The sequence below is a fragment of the Ogataea philodendri genome, assembly GCF_020536065.1.
Source record: "Ogataea philodendri strain CBS6075 chromosome Unknown scaffold1, whole genome shotgun sequence".
In the NCBI taxonomy this organism is placed as follows: Eukaryota; Fungi; Ascomycota; class Pichiomycetes; order Pichiales; family Pichiaceae; genus Ogataea; species Ogataea philodendri.
Window position 1 is genome coordinate 881,658 of NW_025763889.1, and position 25,571 is coordinate 907,228.

The 25,571-nt window shown below is 50.5% G+C and overlaps 21 protein-coding genes across 21 annotated transcripts; 9 read left to right on the top strand and 12 right to left on the bottom strand.

Moving 5' to 3' along the window:
• Positions 1-141: 141 nt before the first annotated feature.
• Positions 142-4,585, top strand: OGAPHI_002417 (uncharacterized protein; the record flags this gene model as incomplete). Its single annotated transcript, XM_046203285.1, has 2 exons — positions 142-2,274; positions 2,624-4,585. The coding sequence occupies 2 exons, from the start codon at positions 142-144 to the stop codon at positions 4,583-4,585; spliced, it is 4,095 nt and encodes a 1,364-aa protein (XP_046063077.1).
• On the bottom strand, positions 2,674-3,039 carry OGAPHI_002418 (uncharacterized protein; the record flags this gene model as incomplete). The annotated part of the gene is made up of 1 exon (XM_046203287.1): positions 2,674-3,039. The coding sequence occupies one exon, from the start codon at positions 3,037-3,039 to the stop codon at positions 2,674-2,676; it is 366 nt and encodes a 121-aa protein (XP_046063078.1).
• Positions 3,770-6,081, bottom strand: OGAPHI_002419 (uncharacterized protein; the record flags this gene model as incomplete). The annotated part of the gene is made up of 3 exons (XM_046203288.1): positions 3,770-4,528; positions 4,608-5,267; positions 5,593-6,081. The coding sequence occupies 3 exons, from the start codon at positions 6,079-6,081 to the stop codon at positions 3,770-3,772; spliced, it is 1,908 nt and encodes a 635-aa protein (XP_046063079.1).
• Positions 5,615-7,057, top strand: OGAPHI_002420 (uncharacterized protein; the record flags this gene model as incomplete). Its single annotated transcript, XM_046203289.1, has 1 exon — positions 5,615-7,057. One exon carries the CDS (start codon positions 5,615-5,617, stop codon positions 7,055-7,057), a length of 1,443 nt encoding a protein of 480 aa, XP_046063080.1.
• Positions 7,058-7,085: 28 nt separating this feature from the next.
• On the bottom strand, positions 7,086-10,814 carry OGAPHI_002421 (uncharacterized protein; the record flags this gene model as incomplete). The annotated part of the gene is made up of 1 exon (XM_046203290.1): positions 7,086-10,814. One exon carries the CDS (start codon positions 10,812-10,814, stop codon positions 7,086-7,088), a length of 3,729 nt encoding a protein of 1,242 aa, XP_046063081.1.
• On the top strand, positions 8,919-9,486 carry OGAPHI_002422 (uncharacterized protein; the record flags this gene model as incomplete). Its single annotated transcript, XM_046203291.1, has 2 exons — positions 8,919-8,979; positions 9,197-9,486. The coding sequence occupies 2 exons, from the start codon at positions 8,919-8,921 to the stop codon at positions 9,484-9,486; spliced, it is 351 nt and encodes a 116-aa protein (XP_046063082.1).
• OGAPHI_002423 (uncharacterized protein) lies at positions 10,105-11,895 on the top strand (the record flags this gene model as incomplete). The annotated part of the gene is made up of 3 exons (XM_046203292.1): positions 10,105-10,472; positions 10,572-10,803; positions 11,482-11,895. The coding sequence occupies 3 exons, from the start codon at positions 10,105-10,107 to the stop codon at positions 11,893-11,895; spliced, it is 1,014 nt and encodes a 337-aa protein (XP_046063083.1).
• OGAPHI_002424 (uncharacterized protein) lies at positions 10,935-12,362 on the bottom strand (the record flags this gene model as incomplete). Its single annotated transcript, XM_046203293.1, has 1 exon — positions 10,935-12,362. The coding sequence occupies one exon, from the start codon at positions 12,360-12,362 to the stop codon at positions 10,935-10,937; it is 1,428 nt and encodes a 475-aa protein (XP_046063084.1).
• Positions 12,363-12,507: 145 nt separating this feature from the next.
• OGAPHI_002425 (uncharacterized protein) lies at positions 12,508-13,755 on the bottom strand (the record flags this gene model as incomplete). Its single annotated transcript, XM_046203294.1, has 1 exon — positions 12,508-13,755. One exon carries the CDS (start codon positions 13,753-13,755, stop codon positions 12,508-12,510), a length of 1,248 nt encoding a protein of 415 aa, XP_046063085.1.
• Positions 13,756-13,902: 147 nt separating this feature from the next.
• On the bottom strand, positions 13,903-15,378 carry OGAPHI_002426 (uncharacterized protein; the record flags this gene model as incomplete). Its single annotated transcript, XM_046203295.1, has 1 exon — positions 13,903-15,378. One exon carries the CDS (start codon positions 15,376-15,378, stop codon positions 13,903-13,905), a length of 1,476 nt encoding a protein of 491 aa, XP_046063086.1.
• Positions 14,264-14,692, top strand: OGAPHI_002427 (uncharacterized protein; the record flags this gene model as incomplete). The annotated part of the gene is made up of 2 exons (XM_046203296.1): positions 14,264-14,460; positions 14,545-14,692. 2 exons carry the CDS (start codon positions 14,264-14,266, stop codon positions 14,690-14,692), a joined length of 345 nt encoding a protein of 114 aa, XP_046063087.1.
• Positions 15,379-15,604: 226 nt separating the features above from the next.
• Positions 15,605-16,696, bottom strand: OGAPHI_002428 (uncharacterized protein; the record flags this gene model as incomplete). The annotated part of the gene is made up of 1 exon (XM_046203298.1): positions 15,605-16,696. The coding sequence occupies one exon, from the start codon at positions 16,694-16,696 to the stop codon at positions 15,605-15,607; it is 1,092 nt and encodes a 363-aa protein (XP_046063088.1).
• A 501-nt stretch (positions 16,697-17,197) lies between these two features.
• OGAPHI_002429 (uncharacterized protein) lies at positions 17,198-18,063 on the bottom strand (the record flags this gene model as incomplete). Its single annotated transcript, XM_046203299.1, has 2 exons — positions 17,198-17,561; positions 17,939-18,063. 2 exons carry the CDS (start codon positions 18,061-18,063, stop codon positions 17,198-17,200), a joined length of 489 nt encoding a protein of 162 aa, XP_046063089.1.
• On the top strand, positions 17,228-18,112 carry OGAPHI_002430 (uncharacterized protein; the record flags this gene model as incomplete). Its single annotated transcript, XM_046203300.1, has 1 exon — positions 17,228-18,112. The coding sequence occupies one exon, from the start codon at positions 17,228-17,230 to the stop codon at positions 18,110-18,112; it is 885 nt and encodes a 294-aa protein (XP_046063090.1).
• A 35-nt stretch (positions 18,113-18,147) lies between these two features.
• On the bottom strand, positions 18,148-19,707 carry OGAPHI_002431 (uncharacterized protein; the record flags this gene model as incomplete). Its single annotated transcript, XM_046203301.1, has 1 exon — positions 18,148-19,707. The coding sequence occupies one exon, from the start codon at positions 19,705-19,707 to the stop codon at positions 18,148-18,150; it is 1,560 nt and encodes a 519-aa protein (XP_046063091.1).
• On the top strand, positions 18,769-19,777 carry OGAPHI_002432 (uncharacterized protein; the record flags this gene model as incomplete). The annotated part of the gene is made up of 3 exons (XM_046203302.1): positions 18,769-18,791; positions 18,913-19,167; positions 19,381-19,777. 3 exons carry the CDS (start codon positions 18,769-18,771, stop codon positions 19,775-19,777), a joined length of 675 nt encoding a protein of 224 aa, XP_046063092.1.
• A 121-nt stretch (positions 19,778-19,898) lies between these two features.
• OGAPHI_002433 (uncharacterized protein) lies at positions 19,899-20,780 on the bottom strand (the record flags this gene model as incomplete). The annotated part of the gene is made up of 1 exon (XM_046203303.1): positions 19,899-20,780. One exon carries the CDS (start codon positions 20,778-20,780, stop codon positions 19,899-19,901), a length of 882 nt encoding a protein of 293 aa, XP_046063093.1.
• A 247-nt stretch (positions 20,781-21,027) lies between these two features.
• OGAPHI_002434 (uncharacterized protein) lies at positions 21,028-22,263 on the top strand (the record flags this gene model as incomplete). The annotated part of the gene is made up of 1 exon (XM_046203304.1): positions 21,028-22,263. The coding sequence occupies one exon, from the start codon at positions 21,028-21,030 to the stop codon at positions 22,261-22,263; it is 1,236 nt and encodes a 411-aa protein (XP_046063094.1).
• OGAPHI_002435 (uncharacterized protein) lies at positions 21,667-23,348 on the bottom strand (the record flags this gene model as incomplete). The annotated part of the gene is made up of 2 exons (XM_046203305.1): positions 21,667-22,189; positions 22,321-23,348. The coding sequence occupies 2 exons, from the start codon at positions 23,346-23,348 to the stop codon at positions 21,667-21,669; spliced, it is 1,551 nt and encodes a 516-aa protein (XP_046063095.1).
• A 67-nt stretch (positions 23,349-23,415) lies between these two features.
• OGAPHI_002436 (uncharacterized protein) lies at positions 23,416-25,395 on the bottom strand (the record flags this gene model as incomplete). The annotated part of the gene is made up of 1 exon (XM_046203306.1): positions 23,416-25,395. The coding sequence occupies one exon, from the start codon at positions 25,393-25,395 to the stop codon at positions 23,416-23,418; it is 1,980 nt and encodes a 659-aa protein (XP_046063096.1).
• On the top strand, positions 23,950-25,423 carry OGAPHI_002437 (uncharacterized protein; the record flags this gene model as incomplete). Its single annotated transcript, XM_046203307.1, has 3 exons — positions 23,950-24,195; positions 24,766-25,066; positions 25,128-25,423. 3 exons carry the CDS (start codon positions 23,950-23,952, stop codon positions 25,421-25,423), a joined length of 843 nt encoding a protein of 280 aa, XP_046063097.1.
• Between the last annotated feature and the right edge of the window lie 148 nt (positions 25,424-25,571).

Genomic DNA, 25,571 nt, shown 5'->3' on the forward strand with positions numbered 1-25,571 from the left:
GGCAGATATCCGAATTATATCCGAGTCGAGTCTCACAAACATCTGGATCTGTCACGAAGGTCCGCAATGGATCCGTTACATCTTTGCACAGGAGGAAGCTTGGATTTTTCTTCGAACTAAAATTATTAATCAATAGTGGGGATGAATCATAGCCATACCGACACGGTCGGCCAGACTTCGGGACATTCTTTCAAAAAGAAGCACCGTTCCGCACGGGCATGTTTGGTATGTCGAGAAAGAAAAGTCAAGTGCGACGTCACTGTGACTTATCCCGATAAATGCTCCAATTGTGTACATTTTGACATTGATTGTGTTCTACCAGAGCCCAAGAAACGGGTGGTTCCCAAAGTCAACAAGATCAAGGCAGAGACTCACAAGAGAAGTACAGACGGCAAGCATGAAACTCCGGACTTTGTTTCTCGCGATCCGCACGAGGAGTTCCCTGAACTGTACACACGGAGTCTTGATCCAGGAAAAATGCTGCGGCGGGAGGTTTCCGTTTCATCGACGGTTGAGTACTTTGGGCCTCCCAGTTTCCTGCAAAACGCAGTCAAGGAGTATATTGATACCAAAAGGAAAGCCAACCAAGTTAAGTTGTTCCATCTGAATGAAGTGGACTTCAAATATTTGGACAATCTCGGATGCTTTTGTCTTCCGGACCAAGACCTATTTGAATTGTACATTAATACCTATTTCGAGACATTACACGTCCAGTTCCCCATTTTGAACAAATACGAGTTTCTAAGAGACTATCTCACGTTGGAAAACCCGAAAAGTTTACTGTTGCTACAGTCTGTGCTCTTCGCTGGGGCCAAAATGTACCGCAAATTGGACTGGTCTTCGGAAGATTACGACCGCCAACAACGAATCACCAACCTGCTCAACCGGCGTGCCACCGCGTTGTTTGAGCTCCATGTCGAACAGGAACCTATTCTACTGCTTCAGTCAATGTTCATCTTTGGTAACTATTGGGACTGGGACACCCAACTAATGAACACTAAAAACGTAATTTTCCTCACAAACACAAAAATGGCCATCTCAATGGCCTACTCCATCGGGCTGCACAGGAACTTTGCGAGCAACAAGGATCTCTCGTCTGTGGAGAAAAACATTTACAAAAGAATTTGGTGGTGTCTGTTTTTAAAAGATACGTTTTCGTCGTTTGCACTTTCGCGGCCGTTTTCAATTGATCTTCAATCGTGTGAGGTACCATGGCCTGATAGGGACACGTTAGACGACACGGCCCATCCTAACGATGACGAATTTGGTCTCACAGACTTGGAAAAAGACTATTTCTTGCAAAGACTATCGCTCGCAAGAGTGCTACGGAAAATAGTGGACAACCAAAACGTTATTTCGCGGATCTCCCACTCGGGGGAGTCTACATATTCCCTGCTCAAGGAGTCTGACCAGCTGCTTGCCGATTGGATGTCTCAGTTGCCTACGTGTTTCCATCTGAACCTGGAGGATTTGAACAGTATTTTGAACTCGTACGGAGCATGGCTGAACCTGGAATATCACACCATTCTTCTTTTTGTCCATCGGTGCAACATCATTGGAAGCACTAAGATAGCTACCGAACGCAATGGCCGGATTCCAGACGTTCTACCCTCGTGGAGTGCATCTTTCAAAGTTGCGTACGTGGTGACGCAATTTGGTGATTACCTGAAAAGAGAGAAACTGTTGAGAAACACAACATCGCTCATTCTCTACAGCATGTGGACTGCTGGTATCACAATGGTGTATCATCTACACAACAAGGACCCCCAAATCGTGGAGATTGCACGGCGGTCGATCGTCACATGCATTGATCTGCTCTCCGACTGGCCAATGGCCGATTTTATGTCGTACACAATGAAGACATTTTTGGAAGATCGGTCCAAACAGCTGATGGTTGTTCGTGGAACGTTGAAGATGGTCAACAGTGCAGTGGCCTCGGACCGTCAAAGTTTAAGGACCAGCGAAATTTTGGACGAACTGCTTAAAAATTACACCAATAGACTGAAAAACACATCCATTTGCAAACACTTGATGGAAGCAGATCAAATCGCCACAAAGGAGGAGAAGAAAACTCCCGCCATGGAGGAGCTCAACGGACCGCTTCTTCCTGAATACTCCACGCACACGCCACCAATGATGTTCAACCCTGCTTTTTCCGACCTGGTAGGCGAGAACTGGATGCCCACTTTCGACATTTCTCCACAAACAGAATCTTCGGATTCTGCGATTCCATTCGACTACGCCATGACCAACGTCGTGGACGATCTCTTTGGAGTATTTGGGAATGTCGACTTTGGAGTTTAAAATCCAGCTACCAATTTTATTTAGATGTTAATTTGCTCGAAAATAAATTAGCCTTGTATTTTTAGTTGGACTGCCATTCCATTTCTTGGACAATTTGCAAAAACATTCTTGATTTAAGCGCCAGAAAGCGTCTGTGAGAACTCCGCGCGTGTCCAAGTGAACCATGATGTTTTTGTTTCCACGATTTGGCGTCAGCTCGACGATTCGACCTCTTCTCCGAGGTTCGGTGGTGAGCCCTCTGGGAATAGTGTCAAAAGTGAGTCGTTTTTCAACATTGCGACCACAGCATCGACCATTGTTGTGGACAACACAGCCTAAGGTTTTGAGACCAGCACTCAGGTTCAACTCTACAGCACAAAAACCAAACGATCAAAAGTCGAAGACCGACGGAGAATCCAAAGACGAATCAAAGAAAAAGTCCTCGTTCAACGAGATTTGGGAGCTTCTCAAACTCACAAGAACAGAATTATCAAACATGTCCATAGCTATCTTATTCCTTGGTATTTCGTCGTCGGTTTCGATGCTTTTCCCTATGATCATGGGTAAAGTGATCGATATGGCCAAAGAGGAAGGTGAGAAGTCGACAATTAATATCTTTTCGCGAGAGATTCCTGCCAGACAGTTCTTCATTGGCGTTGGTGGACTGTTCCTGGTAGGATCCCTGGCTAATTTTGGAAGAATCATCCTGTTGAGAAAAGTCGGAGAACGAATCATGGCCCAACTCAGAGTGGACATTCTCCGCAAGATCTTTTACCAAGACGCAAAATTCTGGGATATCCACAAGAGCGGAGACCTGATCTCGCGACTGGTGAACGATTCCACCGTGGTTGCTAGATCTGTCACTCAAAACGTCAGCGATGGACTTCGGTCTTCGATCAGCTGTTTTGTTGGAATCGGTATGATGGTGACCATCTCTGTGAAATTGACCGGGTACATGGCCCTCATCTTCCCTGTGCTGATGTTTTTTGCACTGGTGTTTGGAAGACGGATCAAGTCTTTATCTAAAGAGATCCAGAAACAGCTAGGAAACCTGACCAAAGTCTCTGAAGAACAGTTCAATTTTACCAAAACCATCCAGAGTTTCAACAACGAGGAGTACGAGGTTGGAAAGTTCAAAAAGGAAGTCACCAAATTGTACGACTTGTCCGTTCACGAAGGAAGACTGAGTGGATACTTCTTTGCCGGTAACGGGTTTGTTGGCAACGTGTTTTTGATTGGTTTGCTATCTGTCGGAGTCCAGATGGTTCGTCAAGGAGAACTTACTCTTGGAGAACTGTCCTCTTATATGCTGTACACGACGTTCAGTGCGTCCAGCGTGTATTCTCTGTCCAACTTCTACACCGAGTTGATGAAAGGTGTTGGTGCTTCTGAGCGGATCTTTGATCTGATCAAGCTTGAACCTGCTATTGTTCCCACCAAGGGTAAGAAGATCGATGTTTTGGGAAACGTCGAGTTCAAAAACGTCTCATTCAAGTATCCTACTCGTCCAACGCACCAGGTGTTCAACAACTTGGAGCTGAAAATCAACAAGGGCGACCATGTGTGTCTTGTTGGTCCTAGTGGATGCGGAAAGAGCACAGTTGCACAGCTGCTGCTGCGGTACTACGAGCCAGAGTCCGGCCAGATAATCGTTGATGGGGAGCCATTGACAGAAGTGAGTCTGGCCAATTTCAGAGAACAGACGGGAATTGTTCAGCAGGAGCCGATGCTGTTTTCTGGAACACTCAGAGAAAACATCACGTACGGCAAGATGGATGCCACGGACGAAGAGATCCAAAAAGTGTGCGATCTGGCCAACTGTTCCAAGTTTATCAATAATTTCCCGGACAAGCTGGACACGGTGATTGGGTCGAAAGGAGCGCAATTGAGCGGGGGTCAGAAACAACGGATAGCGCTGGCCAGAACGCTCTTGCTGGGCCACAAGACCAAGGACACTGTGAACGTCCCGCACGCCTACAGCGAGCGGGGCGAGCTGCTTCTGGGCCCAAGCATTCTGATTCTGGACGAGGCCACGTCTGCCCTGGACGCCAAGTCGGAGGAGGCCATCAAGCGCACGCTGCGGCTGAGACAGAAAGCCGGACTGACCACGATCAGCATTGCGCACCGGCTGAGTACGATCAAGACGAGCGACAGAATAGTGGTGTTCAACAACAGGGGCCAGGTCGTGGAGTACGACAACTTCGACAAGCTGTATGCGGACCCGGAAAGCCAGCTGAACAAGCTGCTTAGCAAGAGCGAGACGGGACAGGAGACTGAACATAAAGAGAAAGTAGAGGAGTAATGTACATTTATTGCCAGAGTACGAACGAGTCTGCGTTTTTCAGCAGCACCTGGACGTTTGGGCCGGGCCGGTGTTCGGACTTGTAGTATGCGACGTTTGTGTCCTGGACCCCGTGCTTGACGATGGCTGTCCAAGAGAAAGGGCAAAGTTGAAGCAGATTTTCCGCGAAAGTGGTAGCCAGGAGTCCGGAGAAGGAGATTTTATAGAGCTCGAGTTCCTGGCCCAGATCCGCGGTCTGCGGCCACGTGGAAACGTTGTCGTCTGTTCTGTCGAACGCAGACAGCTGTGGCGCGTTGAGCGAGGCGTATGCGATCCATTCGAGGGTGTTTTCGAGCCACTCGTGATTAATCAAGGGCACAAGATTTGGCGCTCTCACACGGCCGAGCGAGCTGTAGACCGGCCTGATCTCGTGCTGGGTGCTGTTTGCGAGTGTCAGCCCGCCTGCGAACGCAAATACGTGCTGCGACGGGTATTTTTGCGCAAACCAGACCAGCCGCATGTAATTTTTATCTTCCAGGGCCATATTGTTGAGGTCGAGCTGAACGACAAACAGCTGCTGCGACGTCTTTCTGTTTCCCATGGAGAGCTGTGAACGAGTTCCTTTCAGGCCTGAACGGTAGTACGACTGGGAGGTGAGACGCAGAGTGAGGATACCTCGAACTAGCGAGATAGAGTCCTCGTGCTCGGCCGGAGCATCCACGGAGACGAGCTGGATTCGCGGGAGGTCTATCTGGGCGGCCTGCTCAAACAGCTGCGCCAGCACGTCGTTCAACGAGCAGCGCACGGTGGAATAGTGTGTCTGGAGCTGATCGAGATGGTTCTGTTTAAGCGCGCGAAACTCGTCCGTGGACACGAGAACGTCCACGCGGATGGGGAAGTTGTGTTTCTCGAGCCGGCGGAGCGTTTCGTCGCGCGCAACGGCCCACGACCCGGCAAAAACCCGCGTGCTTGGTCCATTAGTCATTTCGGCAGTAGGCAGTGCACTGGAAAAAAACTTTTGGAAAAACCGTCTCAATTAAACATCTAGCCATGGGGTTCAAAATAGTGGACGAGCAGACGGAAAACCCGTTTTCGAAGCTGGTTTCCGGGCAGACGATCGTGGAGGTGCCGGAGTTCACGCTGGAATCGGGCGACAAGATCTTCAAAGTGCCGGTGGCGTACAAGACATGGGGCAAACTCAACGACAAGGGAGACAACTGCATGCTGATTGCGCACGCATTGACCGGGTCCGCGGACGTGAAGGACTGGTGGGGCCCGCTGATCGGCAGAGACCGGGCGTTTGACCCCACCAAGTTCTTCATCATCTGTCTGAACTCGTTGGGCAGTCCGTACGGATCAGCCTCGCCGGTGACCATGGACGGGGAGTACAACGAGAGATACGGGCCCGAGTTCCCGCTGTGCACGGTGCGAGACGACGTGCGCATCCACAAGCTGGTGCTGGACTCGCTGGGCGTGAAGCAGATCGCAGTGTGCATTGGTGGCTCCATGGGAGGCATGCTTGCGTTGGAGTGGTGTTTCGTGGACGGAGGCAAGTTTGTGCGGAGCCTGGTTGCTCTGGCGACGAGCGCGCGTCACTCGGCGTGGTGCATCTCGTGGGGCGAGGCCCAGAGACAGTGCATCTACTCGGACCCAAAATACGACGACGGCTACTACAGCTTGGACGACCCGCCGGTGAGCGGGCTGGGCGCAGCCAGAATGGCCGCCTTGCTCACCTACCGGTCCAGAAACTCGTTCGAGAAACGGTTCGGTCGCGGAGCGCCTACACAGCAGCAAAAAAGCAAAGATTTATCAAATACACCCGTTTCCGAGGACTCGAGTGCCGTGGAGGACTCTCCGTCCACCAAGGAGGAGAACTGGCAGATCCACAATGACGGCGCGGCCGTTCGCAGCAGAAAGTCGTTCGAGTCGCGGCACGCCAGCAGATCAAACTCCATAGACTCGTCGCTCTCTTCCGCAGACAGCGACAGTATAGACAGCAGTGTTTCTGGTAAGAAGCCTAGAAGGCGGCCGCAGCACTACTTCTCGGCCCAGAGCTATCTTAGATACCAGGCCCAGAAGTTCCACCAGCGGTTCGACGCCAACTGCTACATATCCATCACCAGAAAGCTGGATACGCACGATGTTGGCCGCGACCGGCCAGAGTTCGACAACGACGCGGCCAAAGCGCTGCAGAGCCTCCAGATCCCTGCTTTGGTGATCGGCATCGACTCGGACGCCCTGTTCACGCTCAGCGAGCAGATCTTCATCGCGAAGAACATCCCCAACTCCACCCTAAAGAAAATCCACTCTCCAGAGGGCCACGATGCGTTCTTGCTCGAGTTCAAGGAAATCAACGACCTGGTCATGGACTTTGAAAAGACCCATCTCAAGGAGATCATGGACCACGACGGCAACAACATGGACTGGTCAGATGAGACCGTCCAGCAGAAGGAGAGTGTTTTCGGCGAAGCAGAGGACGTTGCCAATTGGTAATAGACTTAATATTGATCGACAGTAAAGCTTATACTAGTAGCCACGAACCTTCGACTTCCTGATCTTCTTCCTCTTCGTCGCTCTTCACAGGAACCGCGTGTCGTGTTTTGCTAACAGAGATGCTTCGTGCGTACTCCATCTCGCGGTAGATGGTGTCGATGGCTGTTTGGACCCCGTTTTCCGACCGGATCTTCTCGCCAACAAGCTTGGCCTTCTCGACGATCCGCGTGCTTGTGGTGGCCTCCTTGAGAGCCTTTGCTAGACTCTTGTAGTCCAAATCTTTGAGTGCTATTCCACAGCCCAAATCCTCCACCCTTCCAGCATAGAACTTTTGGTCACCAAAGAACGGCTTGATAATCGTGGGCAGACCAAACCTGAGCGATGCGCCCGTGGTGCCGGACCCGCCATGGTGGACCGCCGCGTCGATTTTTGGGAACAGCCAATCGTGCGGAACGTTGCCGGCGTTGTAAATTTCCGGCGGGAGCACAATCTCCACCTCCGACTTGGACCCCAGCCGGTCGGACCAGCCCTTATTCAAGATGCACCGCACGTCGGCCTCCAACACCGCGTCCACCACGGCCTGTGTCAGCTCGGCCGGGTTCGACACCACGATCGACCCAAACCCAATGTACACGAGTTTCTTGTCGTCGTGTCGCGCCTGCTCAATAAAGGCCAACAGAGCACCAGGCGGCTCGTACCGGTCACTCTCGTCCAGGAACCAGTAGCCCGTCACTTGCACCCATTCGGAGAAGTCCACAGGCGGCGGGAACACCGTCGGCGAAATGTTGTACAGAAATGGCACGTTGTTTGCCTTGACCTCGGCAAGAGTCGTCTTTGGCAGCCCCAGAGTCTCAACCCGCCATTTGTTGATCTGGTGCACGGTTCCACGCCAGTACCCGTTCTCAAACGCCACGTAGGTCATGTAGTTGTACGCGCCGCCGAGCTTCTGGTCGGGAACCATGAACGCGTGCGGATACGCCCGTGTACGGGTCCAGGGCATGGTGAACGCGCGGAAGTACGGGATCTTGAGTCGCTCAGCAATGTGGATGCCGCAGATCGACGACGGAGACTCGATCAGAACGTCGGTGTCCTGACAAGAGTTCCACGAGGTCACCAGCAGGTCATCGATCCAGCTGCGGAACTTGGACTTGGCCTCCTTGATGAAGTTGTAGTTGATTGTAGGATGAGTCACCATCAAGGCCATCAGCTCGGACGGGTCGCCTGCAATGGCTGCAAAGCTGATGCCGTGTTTCTTGATCCATGGCTCGAACTCAGAATGCGTCACGATCCGCACCTGGTGGCCCTCTCTCATCAAGGCTTTACCCAGAGAAATGTACGGTTGCACGTCACCACGAGACCCAATCGTCAGTAAAGTGAACCGGTACGACTTGAGTGGTCGGAGGTTTGTCTTGCGCAGCGGGTGCTCCTCGATGATGATCGGAACATCGATACCGATCTCGTCGTGCATCCTGTTCTCAAACATCCGCAGCCGCGCAGACGCAAGACTCGTGTTGGACTCGGCCAGCTTGCACGACTCGTCGCTCGAGTTCTCGCCCGCGTTGGTGGCCGCGCTGTCGGTGCTGCCTTTCTTGAACATGTCGATCTGTTTTAGCAGCAGGAACTCACAGTCATCGCGGGCCTGATCGCTAGCAAACTCAAAGAACAACTCCTCGTGGCCATGAATCACAATCACCAGACCAGAGTACCCGAACCGGAACCCTTTCTCCTTCATGATGTTCTCGATGTCTGTGAACGGCAGAATCATAATCGTGCCTGTTCCTGGAATCGTCGACCGGAAACACATCTCGTTCGACCCAAGGTATATCTTTCCATAGGACGGTATTCCTTTCACCAAATACGCATGGTACGTGGATATGAGCTTTTCCGTGTCGGCGAGCGAAAACCGGCTTCTGAACCGTTCCGTAGCCGCCTGTCGCTGTTCCTGGTCCTTGACAAAATGCGTATCCTCCTCTCCGCGCAAAATAGCACACTTTTCGTCGTAATGCGTGATTGGAGACGTGGAGATCCAATGGTGCGTGAAAGCAGTGATGCCTTGCACCAGCGACCTCGTGGACCAGTTGCGCCGGCTTGTGGACCGGGAGATCTTTTCTGTGCCGTCCTTTTCTGCGGTTTCCGCAGTTTCTGCGCTTTCTCTTGCCGTGTCCTGGTCGGCCGCTGGTCCTTCCTCGTCAGGGACGATCTCGTCCTCGGAAAACACCTTTGACTGGTCCGAGCCCTTTTCCGACTCGTCCTCGTTCAGACTCTCTGCTATGCGCAGAACAGGAGCAGACGGCTTGCTCGACGTCTTCACCATCGACGGTGTCTGTTTCAGAATCTCAATCTTGGACTTGAGCAGGTGCGAATTCACGCCGTATTCGTCGTCGCTGTCTGTTCCTGTTCCCTCGGCGATCTCAACGCCGGCCTCGTGAATCACCTTCTTGATATCCTCAACTGCATTTTCACCTTTCGAGAAGAACATCAAAAAGTAATCGTCCACAGCAAACGTGTCTGCGCTCTCAATCACCTTGATCCGCAGGTTTTTGGTGATTCCAATCACAGAGGTCAGCTCAAGATCAACCACGTTCTGCAACGGAATCTTGATGGCCACCTGGTCGCCTTTGTTTTTCGAGGCAAATATGTGTTTGGTCAGACTCGAGGTCCAGGACCGGGCAGCAGCAAGGTTATCGGCCAGGAACCAGTGTGTTCTGGACTCTGTGATGATGCGGATCCACGTGGGTTTGCTAGGATCTCGCGAGGAGCTGTTCTTCTTCAGAATCTCGGCACGGAGCGCCGTGCGAAGATCGATAACCAATAGGGGAAAGTACAGGTCGGTGGAGTTGGCATAAACACTGAACGTGTTGTTGCGCAGAACAGCCCATTTGCGGTGCTCGCGCAGTGATGGATACGCCTTGGTGGTGAGCGCACCGGACTTGGTGATCGATCCCTGTTTCTTGGGCAAGAACGCAAAGAACAGAATGTCAAACTTGGTGATATAGAGATGGCCCTGCAACAGCACGTCTCCGATCAACCAGCAGGGATAATCGCTGATGAACTCGTCGTTGTCGGAGATGTCGAATGTGCGTTTGAGCTTGTTGGAGAGCGCAATGGCCCGTTTCTGGACGAGCTGGTTGTTGTCGAACTCGGACAGTCGCTTTGCAACCGAGAACTCGAACCTGGATCGGGCTTTGCGGATCTGTCGTGGGGGAGAGTGTGGTGCTGGTGGTTTGGTGTTTTCATTAATGGTCAAATCGAGCGGCGAGGGCGAATTTGCAAGACAGGTCTGGTCGTCCTCGTCATCAGAGACGTTATCGGAGTCAATATTGGGGAACTCTTCGTTGTCTTCAGAGTGTTCGTCTGTGGGGACATCTTCCGGGGCGATCTGTTGCTCTTCGCCTTCGAGGTCCTCGAATCCCGCGTAAACACTCGCTGTGGTGAGGAAACTCACAAACGACTTGGAAATCCCTTCTATCGAGGGCTTATCCTTATCGAGGCTTGCGAGACGATGTGGCGGCAGGGCAGATAATTTCGGGGTCACCACTCTGGACACCGATTTGGACCGCGGTTTGTGGGGCGATGTTCGTCTCGAGATCGACGTGATCAGACGGTGCGGTGACAGCGCAAAATGTCGCTTGGAAGGACTGTGCAGCTCTGTCTGCGAATCCCTGCGCGTGAGACGTTCTTCCGGCTCCAAGATCAACGGCGTCACCGACCTCGACTGCGTGCTGGACACTTCTTCACTCGGCTCGGTATCAGACATCCTTGAATGTGTCTAATTAATCCCGTCAGACCGAAATACTTTGTTTCAGGCGAAAGCAAGATATATATATTAATTATTAGGTGACATATAAATCGTCTATCTGCCAAGATAAAAAAAATATTAGCCTTCCCTATCATTTGCCAATTCTGAGCGGTAGCCGTGGTTTGCGAGCCAATTTTGCCGCCATTGATTGCCAAACCTGGTGCAGATCACCGTGGAAGCTAAGGCTACCAGAATAAGGGCCCCACTGATCACGCTGGACCAGCCGATTCCAATGGCCTCAAATAACGGTAGTGTGGCTCCAGATCCTATAGCAGACCCAATGTTGCGGATAAAATAGTTGGTTCCGAGCGCGATCGGCGGCCCGATCTCCGGCAAACTGCCAATGCAGTACGAGTTGATCGGCGTGTACACAAACGTTTGCGAAAACCCGTTCAAAAACATCATAATGATCGGTAGAGCCATGCCACCTTTTTCTTTCTCGATCGACCATCCGTATATTAAAATGCTGCCCAGCATCAGAACCATCGATCCCCACGCAGCCTTCAGCCGGTCCTCGCTCACCAGCACGCCGTTCCGTTTCTTTATCGCGCGTTTCAGCACCCAGTCAGCGTATCTCCCGGCAAACTGCGTCGAAATTAGCATCCCGCACCCGGGAGCAAGATAGAACAACGACCCTTGGATCGGGCTGTTGAACCCAAACCGCGGATCGACAACGTATCTGATGGGTGTCAACAAGGCGAAGAAGTTCCACGATAAACAGAACGTGGTGATTCCGGGAAGAAGTAGTGTTGGGATCCGAAGCGCGAAAACTACTCTGAACGGGTTCACCCCAATCAGTTTGAACTTTTTCGATGTTTCCTGTTTCCATTTGACAAACTTGACCTCGGGAGTGGTTTCCTTCAGGAAGAAGTACGCCAGTAGGAAAACCGCAGCGGTGATTCCTGCTTGGACCCAGAAAATGATCCGCCAGGAAGCATACGTGATGATGATGCCCGATATCACGGGAGCGAACGCACTGGCAGACAGTGTGCCAGCCAAACAGCAGCTCAACGCGGTGGATCGCTCTGTTGGCTGGTAAATATGCGACGTGACCGAAGCTGCTATGTTGATGTATGTGTAGCAGAACAACCCGGAAAGACTCCGGAACACGAAAAACATCGGCAGATTCACCGACACGGCAGTGAGAACCGATGGGATCAGCAACAGAAGACTCATCAACAGGAAGATCGGACGGCACCCGTAAAACTCGTACAATTGATTAAACACGCACGGCGCAATAGCAGTCATCACATTGAAGACCGTACCGGACAGATTGATCACAGAACCTGTTGTGTTGAAGTCCTTGGCGATGTTGGCCACGGCAGGCATGTATGCAGAAGATGAGTATGGCCCGAGCGAGGATGCCAATGCCAAGATAAATATAAAGAGCCGTTTTTCGTTCTTTGAAAAACGGCCGTATTTGAGCTCTTCTTCCTCGGTCAGCTCAAACCTGCCGTGTCCGGAAGGCTCTGTAATTTCGTTGGTCGCGTCTGTTTCCTTCCCCATGACTAGAAGACCATTTCTGAAAGTAATTTCCAAGGTGGTTTTTTTTCAACTTAAAAGAGCACTTCCGACAATATTTCCTAAAAGGTACAAGCGGGTGCATTGTCAGGAAAGAGTGCGGGAAAAAACATTAAATCTTTGCAACTGCTCAATTTTGAAGCACATTGGTCGCGTCCTTCACTTGTAGTATCACTTCCTGCAACGCTCTGCGTTCGTTTCTGCCGAAAAGGAATCCTATTTGTCCGTCAAGTAGACCGGTAGCAAGCGATAGAGAGCCCAGTAACATGAACAAAATCGAGGACCACGGAGCAACAAACGAAACAACAACAATCACCGCGAGACACCCGATGAATATCCACACAGAAACCCAGAAGTGCGCAATTCGTAGCCAGCTGCGCCAGTAGTTGTTGCTTCGTAAGTACTCTGCAACAAGATCAGACAGTTCCTGGTAAACACCAAGTCTGACGGCCCTGTCTGGGTAGCCAGGGGTTTTCAGCGATCTAGGAAGCACATTCATGGTAGCCGTGTAGGCAAAATGATCTGAGTACGACCCTATTCCCGGGATCTTGTCGGTGAACTGTACAGAAGCGTCAACGACTCGCAGTTTTGTTCTATCGATGAGAGCGTAATCCAGACGACACGCCTCGTCAGGACGTCTGTCTGCTCTCCAGGTATTAAGAGTGGAGTCACAGGTTGCTCCTCCGAGTAGGATCTGGTCTTCTGGAGTCATTTGTTTCAGCTTTTCCAAAATGGTAGCACCGTGGATCTCTTCCCAACTGTCTGTCAAACACGCTTCGGACTCCAAAATTCTGTACGGCAACGATCCGGGGCGGGAGTTGAGGTCTCCCACGAGAATCACCGCATAGCCCGCCTCGGTGAACGTCTGCACTATGGACGCGATTTCCCACGCCTGACAAGCCCGCACACACGCGTACGCAGAACTGCCTGTCAGGGCGTAAGGGGCATGCATGTGAGAATTCAGCAGGGCAATTGGCGACGCTCCGTCGTATAACGGCTCGAGCAACGTGATGGCAACGGCTTTTCCAACGTACCAATCGCCTCTATAAAAAGCGGCCGGTGTACCATTGACAGGGAATCTGTACAAGAAAGTTCTCTTGATGGGCACTTTGGACAGAATTGCGAGTCCCGGACCAGTGAGAATCCCGGACGAGAACTTTCTGGTGTACGGATAAACGTCTCCACAGGTTTCGACAATGATGTCCCAATCGCTGTCTGTCCATATCTCTTGCAATGCAACAACGTCATAGTCCGGCTGGCTGCGCAGTTTCTTGGCGAACGCGGTGATCCGCTCTGTCCGGCATTTAGAAACGTATTTTAGGCCCCAAAGATTGAAAGTTAACAGCTTCAAAGAGCCATCTTTTGTTGACAAGGACATTTATAGGAAATTTAATTTACAGAAATTTAATCAGAATAATTAACAATTAACTCGAGTTTATTAAATCAGATCTGAAATTTATGTGGTGAATGTCAAATAGCCGCGTTTCCGCCAACAAGTGTGTTCTTCATGGCATCAAGTTCCAGGCTATTTAGCGGCTTGCTCGCGCAACTGGATATTATGCATAAAATGACGGCTACGTGTAACCAGGTAATACACGCAAACGTTACTAAGGAGAATCAAGCCCGTCATCAGAGTGTAGGTGCCGCCGAGTGTCATGGAGGAAATCATTTTTGACAAACATGCAACAAAAATGGTGGCCATGCCGCACCGTCCCAGATTGTTAAGAGATGCAACCGAGCCAGAACGTTGCGGAAACAGGTCCACAAACAACGTCGGCACAACGCTCATCGGGAACATTGTGGTGAAGGTGATAAGAGAGATCATCACAAGTAGAATGGCCACGCTCTCGCGGTTCTGGAAACACCATCCATAGATCACAGAAGCCATGGCGCCCACAACAGCCGGAATGGCGAAATACTGTAGTCTGGCCCTGATGATGTCGAACGGTTCATCAGAGTTGGACTTCATGTGCTTGTTTCTGGCAAGGCGGTACGTAAAGTCCATAAACTTGCCGCTCAAAATGGCTCCCGCGATGGTTGAAAATCCGGGAGCAAAGAAACAGAGTCCAATTTTCAGCGATGAGTAGCCGTAGGTTTTCGACAGGTAAGTGGACAATGTGGCCTGTGCAATGGTCCAAGTGGAGAACAAGATCGAAGAAGGAAGCAGGATCATGGACACCTCTGGATATTTCAAGAAACTGATGGTCAAGAACGGATTATACTTGGTGAGCTTTGAAGGCTCCACTGTTTTGCGCTCTGTATCGCACAATCTGTCGCCAAAATACCACAGAGCAGGCGACTTGTGGTACCAATGAACTGGCGGCGCAGAAAGGTTTCCAACCACGCTGCGGTGTGTTTCCGGGAGACACACGGCAATAACCACTAGCAAAGCACCATCGATAATAGCACAAAAGTAAAAGATGGCTCTCCAGTTCCAGCCCGTGTCAACAAGCGAACCCAAAAACGGTGCAAATGCCTGTCCCACAAGCAAACATCCGTTGACGGTTCCATTAAAGCCTCCACGATCTTTTCGCGTCGTGAAATCACTAACGACAGAAGAGCAAATACTGATGAGCGGTGACACCGAAGTTGCAAGCAAACAACGCAGAAAAATAATCAGCCAGTATGCGTTGGCAACTGCAAGTCCAACATTAACGACTATGCCGCCAGTAAGACAGATTAAAATCACAGGACGTCGGCCAATGTAATCAGTTGCGGTGGAAAGAAAAACAGGTGCTGTTGCCTGCAAAACGAGATATGCAACAATGGTCAGGTTGACCTGCTCCTCAGAGATTTTGAAGTCTCTTTCGATCTCCGTAAGCGCCACCCAGTAGACGGGCATGCTCATCGACGACGCGGTGCCCATTCCTGAAAGCAGGATGGTCATGAGATGTTTCTCACGTCGTGTGAGGATAGTATGGGGTACCTCTTGTACGACCCCTTTATCAGATTCGATCTTTTTGAGCTCTGCCATGTCTGGAGGATCATCTTTGGCGGACATGGTGAAGTATTTATACAGATCGATATAACGGTTTATTCGAATGCGGAACGCATCCGCTGTAAAAAATTTAAAGTTAAGGCAGTGTAGAGAAAAATCCGGAGTTAAGCACCGTTGGAGTTAAGCTTCTGGTTCCGATACACCATTCTTGACAGGCTTTGTTCTTGAAGCAAGAATAACCAACTTTTATTTCACGTTGTTGATGCTATATAGGTATACAGATCGGGTATCATTTGGGAGGATTTTTCGGGGTGTTGATAAGAAACTTGCTTTTGGATTTGTCGTCGTCGGGCGCTCGTAGTGGGGGCAGCGTGGGTTCCTGGGGCTTTCCTGTGGGGAACTGGTACGACTGCTGATGGTAAGGGGATGAGTAGTAGTAGGGTGGTTGTTGGCGGGCCGCGTACGGAGACGCGGCCTGGGAAAATCGAGAAGTCGGGCCAACGCTAGTCGTCTGGGTCGGTGGATAGGAAGATGCGCTGTAGGAAGGTTCGCGGTACGGGTATGGGGACGCGAGCGGGTTATTTATAGAGCGTCGTTTGTCCAACGACAAAGAGTGAGATTTTGTAGGCGACGACGGCTGGCGATGGTGGGTTGGCTGGGCCGGGTCCGAGAACTTCCGTTTGTGAGCAGAGTACGATGGGGACGAGGTGGATGGGGCCGACGGAGTGTTGGGGTAAGGAAGGTTGGATGTTGTGGCTGACTGAGCGGAGGAAGCTGTTGTATCTAGTGATGACCCCTTTGACGTGATAGGCCCCACTGCGCCGGGACCGGGCCAGTGGTGGAACTGGAACTGCTGTTGTTGAGGTAAATTGACTTTCCACACAGAGGTGGCTCCCCCCACCGAGGGTATATTTGATGTTGTGTGGGATCGGCGGTGGGAGAAAGACTGGGCCGGGGAGTCTTCAGGGCGATATCGTGGGGTCTGGTAACCCGGCGTGGGCGAGTGGTATTTCAAAGTGTTCTCCACGCGTTCCCGAACATCGTCTGGAGAAACATTGGCAAACAGAAACGGGATAAGGTCGGGTGAAATTCCCACCTGGCGGGCAAGGTTGAGCAGTTCGAGAGCCAATTCCAAATTTCGCGACTTTGACTGCTCGGACCTCGTGCGTTCCTGCTCAGTCTTGAGCTGGATCAATTGTTCTAAAGATTCTTCCGAATAAGGCCAAGATTCGATTTGGACACCAAGCAACTGCGACAACACCTCCTGCGCCGACATTGACGCTGATTCCGGCTCGGGCTCGGGCTCAGGCGGCTGGTTGATGAGTTTCCTCAATGGCGATGCCTGCCTTGACGTGGGGTTGTCCTGAGCCTGTTGCTGCATGGCACAAGCTCATAGAGGTATCTGATTTTCAAGTGTGGAAAAAATCTGATTTTAATTGATTTTTTAACTTTGGCTGTGATTTTCAAAGGGGGTAACCGTTTGGCAGCATTTGTACACTTTTTTTCTCTATTTGGCTTAATTTGTTCCAATAATACGGCCGCGGCTGAACACATATGCAATTTTTTTTCTATTCATCCAACTGGGCACCAAACCCTGCGATCAAGTTACCGTTTTGGGGAATCTGATTGCTGCTTCACGGACTAGATTAGTAAATGGGCCCCTGCACCAGAACAAGGCTTTTCAGGTAAGTTTGTTTGAAATCGCAAGTCTCGATTTGCACGGGTTGCTTGTTATGTATGCACCGTTTGTTTGTTTGCTCAAGGGCTCGATTGTTACCACCGTTAAAGTGGAATGCTTTTGACTCAAACTACCTCCCCTCTCCTCCCCCCGGTGTCCACCTGACACCACACACCACACACCGTCAACATTTTTCTTGATTTTTCACGTGGAAAAATCAGTCCAACCAAAAATATGGCCATTATTGACGGGAAAACCATCAGTAAAGAGCTGCGCGACTCGATCGCCGCAGAGATCGTCTCCTTGAAGCAGCAAGACCCTGCTTTTCTCCCCAAACTTGTCATTGTCCAGGTTGGAGAGCGCCCAGACTCGTCCACCTACGTCAAGATGAAGCTCAAGTCGTGTCAGGAAGTGGGCATCGACGGGTCGTTGCAGAAGCTCCCAGACACCGTGTCCGAGTCCGATCTGCTCGATCTGATCTCGTCCTTGAACGCGGACGCCAAAGTTCACGGAATCCTGGTCCAACTGCCTCTTCCTCCGCATCTGGACGAGGAACGCATCACCAACGCTGTCAAGCAGGAGAAGGACATTGACGGGTTCTCTGAGCTCAACCTTGCGGCCATTTTCAAGAAAAACGCCGTCGCCAAGTTCGTCCCTTGCACTCCAAAGGGAATCATGTATCTACTGAAACACGAAAAAGTCGAGATCTCGGGCAAGAACGTTGTTGTTTGCGGCCGGTCCGACATCGTTGGCGGCCCGTTGTCGAAGCTGCTCGAGAAAGCCGGCGGTACCGTCACGGTGGTGCACTCGAAAACCACTCCGGATCAACTGAAATTCTACTGCTCCCACGCAGACATCATCGTCAGCGCTGTTGGCCGTGCCAACTTCATCACAGGCGATATCATCAAGCAAGGAAGCGTGATCATCGACGTGGGGACCAACTACGTGAAGGACGAGACGAAAAAATCCGGCCAGAGAATGTGCGGAGACGTGGATTTCGACTCGTGCAAAGATAAGGCCTCCAAAATTACACCTGTTCCAGGAGGAGTGGGCCCAATGACCGTGGCCATGGTGCTGGACAACCTGCTGGAAAGTGCCAAGCAAAGCAAAAAACTGTAATGATAATTATGATGGCTTTTGAGTTCGAGTGTATACTATGTTCGAAGATGGGCACTGGCGTTTTCGTACAACGATTGCCAGACAAACGCTTCACTAAGCATCATCTCAATGTCCGCCTCTGTCCAGTCATCCGTCTTGGACGAATCTTGCAAAAACATGATGATGTCCTGGAAATCCATCTCCACCAGTTGGTCGCTGAATCTGCGCAAAAATGCACAGCAAACGTAAATATGAAACTGATTGAACCCGGTAGGATGGTTGGAAATATAAGTATCCCACATTCGCACAATCAGGTCCAGCTTGAACTCTCGCATCAGCATACAGTTCATCCAGCGGAACGAAAACTGAATAAAATCTATTCCTTCTTCCTCGAAATGTTGCGCCAAGTACGGCTCATCTCTTCTCATCAAGTTGCGTAGCTCAGAAACCTGTCTGATGATCCCTGGCTGTTCATGGATAAAATTGTCTTGAATCGTGTCTAGTATTTTTGTCAGGCACCAGTACGTGTCTGCTTCGATGCAATTGACCAGCTCCTGCGGGAGTTGGTTTGTGTTGAACGTTTCCACGTTCACGTGGTCGCAGAGATATGTGGATAAAAAGATCTGGTAGAACGGGGTAGCCAGATCGTTGATTCCTTGCACGTATCCGCTGGCAGGATGTCTCACTGCCCACAGATACAGTATTTTCTCCAACGAGCGCTGTGTCGACTCGAACGAGTAGAGCTTTATTGTTGGGTTTGTTCGCGGGATGTCGATCGAGATCTGGTGCCACATGGCCTGGTCCTTTTCCGCTCTGAATAGTTGTGTCATGTTGTTGGTGTACTCTTTACGTTTGCGGCTCAAAACCGACTCTCTTGTGGAGTTGTTGGCCGGCAAGTATCCGAGCAAGATCTGCCAAACGAGCGGACGCAATGCTGGAGGAATACCGCTCCATGCGTATTTGCGCAGCTCTGCCATGTCGAATGGCTGCGTTGTCAGTGCCTTCACAAACTTAGCGTACTTGCCGTCGGTGCTTGGTCTTTCCAGAATCACGAACGGGTCCTTCACGATGGATTCGTAGTCTGGTCTGAGAAATTCGGTTGGCTCGTGCTCTGGCTGTGTTCTGTCTGGCACGGGAACAGACTGCTGCGACGGATTTCTCTCCATCGGTGAGTCCTGGAGCGTGAGATCCGAGATGTCGGGGTAAAATTGCGGTTTGGGGTCCTGCGGAGATGTCAAGTCTTCGATCTCGTCGTTCCAGTCGGCATCGTCGTCGACCTGCGTCGAAAGGTCGTACAACTTCTTCGATCGCGACATGTTCAAGTTCAGACTCGGTCTAGGTGATTTGGTGGACCCGTTCGAGTGCACAGACCGCGTGTCGGGCGAAGAAGTGCGTTTTTGCGACTCGGACGCAACAAGGTCCAGATGCGAGAACGAGGCCCCAATGATCTTCTGGCTGTCCAAGGTGAGCGATGACTGGTCTATCGGCGACTTTCTGAGTCCTGTCAGTGTCCTTAGCAGAGAAGGCGCCTGCGAAAGGTTCTGGTACCCTTCAGAGCCAAATACAAAGTCATTGACTTGTGACATTTCCTGTTTCGTTAGAACACCCAAATCCATTGAGTTACTTACACTCGGCTGCTGGTACCCTTTTTTGCGCATTGTAGGAATCACGGACGGTGGTTTTTAGTAGGAACTTTGTGCTCGTCGGCCGTTTGTCCCCGACTTGTTATATCCCACCTATCTATGTTTACGCCACATGGAAAAACAATCTTTAAAATTATGGAGGCACCCTCGCACCAGGCAAGGGCCTACAGAGCGGTCTTGTTTAGACCCAACTCCCAGAGTTTGTGGGACTCATTGATGGCGTACGTGAGAGTGCGCTGCTGGTATCCCTTGGGGCCCAAAAACCGGAGGTTATCGATGACTTCCTCGAGCAGAATGGCCTTTCCTGCCAAAATGGACTGGCCAAGACCATTGTACGATGCGTTCACCACATGGATGTGGAAATGGTAGTAGGATGGTTGGTAGTGCACAAACACACGCAATTCGTCTGCGCGGATGTTGTATTTCTGCGGCACAACCGTTTTCAAGGTGGTCAATATTTTGGTGAGGTATTCGATATGCGACTCGTTCAGGTCTCTGATCGAGGCGATATCGTCGCGGAACACAATTCCACACAGATACAACGACTCCATTGTGGTTCCGTCCCATTTCATGTCCGGGATGAGGACGAAATCGTCGTTTTTGTAAACCACTCTGTCTGCCTCTGCTCCTTCGTACAGGATGTTGCGCACCCATTTGATTCTGTCTCCGCGCATGGTGGCAATGTAAGGAGCAACCACCTGCTGGTACAGGAGCGGTGTTTCTGAGACGATGTGGATGACCGGTTTTTCGAACTTTCTGATATGAGTTTCTGTGGCCGGATAAATGATATTTAATTTAGCTGCAGGGTTGTCAAGCGACTGTTTGAGCGTGGTCATGGCCCAGAAATACACGTCGTTGGAGGCGATCTCGCGGATCTGGTCCACAGGCAGCTGCGGGAGCTGGCTGACGTCGAAATGGGACTTTTCAAGCTGCAAAATGGCATCTTTGCCGTCGATCGAACCCAAAAGCGCAACAGTCTTCAGTTGCGAGTCCGAGCTCAACACACGGCCAAACTCAAATCGGGAAACGAGCTCGTTCACGGACATCACTCTCCACAGGCACTGGTCAGGTACTTATCGAAATTTTTTTCCAGCTAAATTCGTGGCTGGAGATAAATTCCCGAGAGGCGCAGCATTTCACGTAGAGCAAGCCCCAAAACCAGGATGGCTTTGATGAAGCTTTGCGCAAGCGTACGTAATACGAAATAAGACTCATCTCGCGATTTTCACCATGGTGACATTATTTTAATAAAACACTGTTGCTTCCAAAAATACTTTACCAAGTTTGTTTCCAATGGACAAGTTGTTTGAGAGATTTCCGCTTTCTGACAAGAAGAAGCTGTACGAATTCCAAGATACTCTCGGTGCGGGCTCCTTCGGTACTGTGCGACGGGCCGTGGTGAAGAAAACAGGCGAGCCCGTGGCGGTCAAGATTGTTTTGAAGTCCCGGCTCAAGGGCCACCTGGACGTGGTGTTGCGTGAAATCAAGCTTCTCGAGACCGTCAAGCACGACCACATTGTGCGGCTTGTTGATTGGTTCGAGACAAAGCACAATTTCTACATTGTGACCCAATTGGCAACCGGAGGAGAGCTATTTGAGCGACTGATCCAGAAAACCTCGTTCACCGAATTCGACGCCTGTGTGATCATTTACCAGCTGCTGTCGGCTATCGACTACCTCCACTCACGCGGAATCGTTCATAGAGATATCAAACCCGAAAACGTGCTGTACCTGACCAAAGACGACCATTCGCCAGTGGTGCTTGCTGATTTCGGAGTGTCAAAGCAGATGGAGTCTCCAGACTCGGAAAAACTCACCGGTGTCGCTGGTTCGTACGGATACATTGCACCAGAGATCTACGCCTCGGAAGGCTACGGCGAGCTGTACGGCTTGGGAAAAGGAGGGTACACCAAATCATGCGATATCTGGTCGTTAGGTATAGTTACGTTTATTCTGATTGGTGGATACTCGCCTATCCGAGCCGAGTCGCCAGAAGCGTTCCTTGACGAGGTCAGAAGCAACAACTTTGTTGTTTTCCATCACAAATATTGGCAGCATATCTCCAACGAGGCCAAGGACTTCATTCTTAAGAGTCTGGACATTGACAACCGTCGAAGACCAACAGCCCAAGAACTTCTCAATCACCCATGGATACAGATCCAATTGGCCAAACAGAACCCGGTCAACGAGACAAACATCATCGGAAACATTCGCGAAGGGTTCAACGCCCAGGACAAGCTGCGCAAGGTGTTCAGACAGGTTATTATCCAGAACAAACTCAAGAAACTGCGCGAGCTCCGCGAATTGTCCGACTCGAGCTTTGAGGAAGGTGACGAGGACTTCATTTTCCACGGCAGATCGTCCGATTCGAACCTGATGGACAACTTCGACAAGCTCAATTTGAAAAAACCCGTTGACGACCCAGAAAAACTCAAGAGTGAAACTTTGACAGCAACTTTCCAGAACATCGTGAAAGCGGCCCAGGCCAGCAAAGACGAGATCCGCAAGTTCCAGGAGGAACAGGGATGAGCGTGTGATGTCTATTTCTTCAACTTTCCTGCCTCTGTTCGAACCAGCCGTTCGTACTCGCTCACGGCCAACGAGTTGAGCATTGCTCCGATCTTGGACGCTTGATCGTGCGACTTGGCCGGTTTGCTGTCCCGCCGTGCCCCTGCACCAGCCGAACTTGAAGGAGCGATATTCTTTTTTGGTATTGGTTTGAGACGTGAGAATTCTGTGCAGATATTTTGTATTCTAGCTGTTTCTTGTTCCTGGTCTCGCTCCGGTAAGGGCATCAAGTTTTTGTACCAGAATTTGGAATCGATTTGGTTCAGCAGCTGCTGTTCGCGTTCTGATTGGAACACACGAACGTCCAGAGAGTAGTATTTGTCGGCATGATGACCAAAGTCGCGTAGTTTAGCCGACGACGAGATGGCCGTTTGTGAAAGCTGGATCTGCGGTCTCGTTTCCAAAGATGTCAGATGTTCAGGATAGTATGTCCGAAACGCCCCGATATCAATAAAACCTTGTTTAGACGACCGCTCAGGGTCGATCACAACAGCAACATATGGGTCCTGGAACCCTTGGTTTAGTTCTTGGGTCTGCACGTCGATCCCTGAAAGCCAGCACCCAAATCCAGGATGCGAATGGTACCAGCCAATGATATTTTCGTTGCGGTTTGTCTGTTTCTTCTTTTGTTCTAGAAATTGTAACATGAACTCGTATGCCTCATTCAAAGGATTCACCCGACTTTCTGTTCCCTGCACAGGAAGTGGATAACAATCCAGTACCACGAGCTCTCCTCCAAACACCTTTCCTGTCATCATCCCCATGATCTCAATGGCTCCTCCCGACCGAGCATGGATACTCATCTTCAACAGGGCCAATGTGCTGATATGGATCGTGTGGAAAAAGTGCGGATCTCGAACCCACGGCTTAGTTTCCAATGTATCCTTGTCTGATTCCTCCTTGTAGAACTTTAAGACTTGTTCCTGAGGAGTGACACCGATGCCAATCCCATTAGCAGGAACTTTTGGCTTATAGTCTGTGCCGGTCTCATTGGCCAATTTAGTCAGTGTAGCGCCCAAATCAGCTAGACTTGTCCAGTTCGCCATAAATTGAATTAATTTTATTTATTTCCTTCTCCCTTAATAAAAATCTAAGAACTTTTATAAGCGTATTCTATAAAGCCACGCCTTCCAGCCGTTTGCGGAGAAGCTCAACCAGCTTCTCGTTTTTCAGGATCTCCTCCACCTGATGTCCGATCTCGGCCTCGGGGTCCATGATCATGGTATGCGAAGCATCGGAAGCAGTGTCTGACGGCCGTCTTGAAAACTCGTAAGCTTCAGACTCGGCCGGAGTGATGTCGCGACGTGCTTTCACGCTCTCCTCCTCATCCGAGCTGCTCGAATATTCAGAAGAGCTCACCGACGAGTCAGGAGAAGCAGACTTGCGGATGATCGGTCTGAAGTTGCCGCCGATCGAGATCGAGACTCTCTTTCGTTTTTTCTTCATCAAGCCGATCTCGTCCACCTCGTAAAAATCATCCGTCACCTCGTCGTACTGCCAGATCTTCAGATCCAGTCCGTACGGCTTGGGCTCAATGCAGTACACGTATCCGTGTTGAACGTCCAGCTCCGTCAACATCTCTTTGTTCAGGTTCATGAAGTAGCAAAGCAGTACCCGTGTAATAACTCGATGCGAAATAATAAGAACATGGTCTCGCAGACGCTCCAATTCGATGATGATTGGTCGCAGCCGCGAAATCACGTCCAGATAGGACTCACCCCCAAGCCCAGGATATCTGTAGGTGAGTTTTTCGGTCATCTGGGACCGATACTCGTCTGGATACTTGGTGCGGAACTCGTCTTCTCCGATCGAGTCCAGAGAACCGCATCCAAAGTCGTTCAACATCCGGAACGACTTGATATGGAAATCACCGCCCTCCTCTTCGCGAGGGAAGTGCGACGCAGTCTGCAACGTACGCCGGAGATTCGAGGTCCATATGTTAAACTCCTGGTCAATTTGTGCTTTTGTATGGAACACAAACTCGTCGTTCACATACTCCTTGTTTAAATGACGGAGCTTGAACTCCTGTCTCTTTTTGCAGATAAACTTTGGAAGAGCTCGGGCAAACTGATCGCCATTCTTTGTCAAGTTCGAGTCGCCTCCCTTTTTATTTAATGCGTTAAACTCGGACTCCCCGCTCGCTGTTAACCATATCTGTCTGTCGGTGAGGTTGAAGTTCAACAGGAAAAACACGCACTGCGACGAAAGATAGCCACTGATGTTGTAGGAAATGACTTTCTTTCCGGCGTTGATGATTTTCACGTACTGAATATCGTATATTTCGTTTTCCTTTTCCTCCTCCTCATCAATGGTTTCGTAAACCTTTTGGTAGTTTCTTAGTCTATTTCGAAAATCATCCAGAGCGACCTGTCTGTCCATGTCTTTGTAGTCCGGTCCGCTTAGTTTCAAACGGATGTTTTTCTCGACCAACTCCTGGTCGGTACAGATACTTTCCAAAAACAGAATCTTGATGGCACCGTTTGTCTTTTCGTTAAGGGTCTGGATAATCCAGCTTCTGCGGTCCTTTGTGGAGTTTGTCGCGTCAAATATCCCCACGTTTCCTTGGTCAACAAGCAAAAAGTCAATCAGGTCGTCCAGGGTCTCGCGTGCCCACTGTTCCCGCCTGTGGAAATATTCTGTATTTGTGTGGTCAAAGAAACTGGCATCATGACTGGTTCCCTTGTCGATGGTTGGGCCTGGAATCGGATAGTCGCTGGGTTTTGCATTTTCCTGGCGTCTTGTGTTGCCCACGTTGAAAATCTTGGTATTGTATTGCATCCAGTTGAGATATCGCTGGAGTTTCTTTGTAATGTACGATTTGCCAGTGGCTGGAAGTCCGACGCAAATAATGGCCAGTTTCAACGACTCGCTGCCCTTATCGCCCTTGGACGAAAGAATGTTTGTCTGGCTGTTGTCGGAGCCGTGGCTGTTCACCAACTGTAAATCCGTGGTCTGGCCGGGAATCGAGATGGCCGACGTCAAGGCGGAGGACGAGGGCACTCGCGACATCATCAGCGGCGAGTTCAGCTTCGACGAAGCAAGAGAACTCATCGCTGTATGGGCGCCCATAACAGAGTCTCCGTTGCCGGTCATTTTCTTTAATAAAGAACAAGAGATCTAACACCGTTAAGTTTTTCCGTAACCCCTCTTATCTTGACCCTAAATTTTTTCAATCCTCCCTGCTGATTTTTTGTACTCCGACGGGGTCACGTTTTCCGGTAACGGACTGAACTTTTTCGTTAATACCACCGCGGAAACGCTCCAAATGG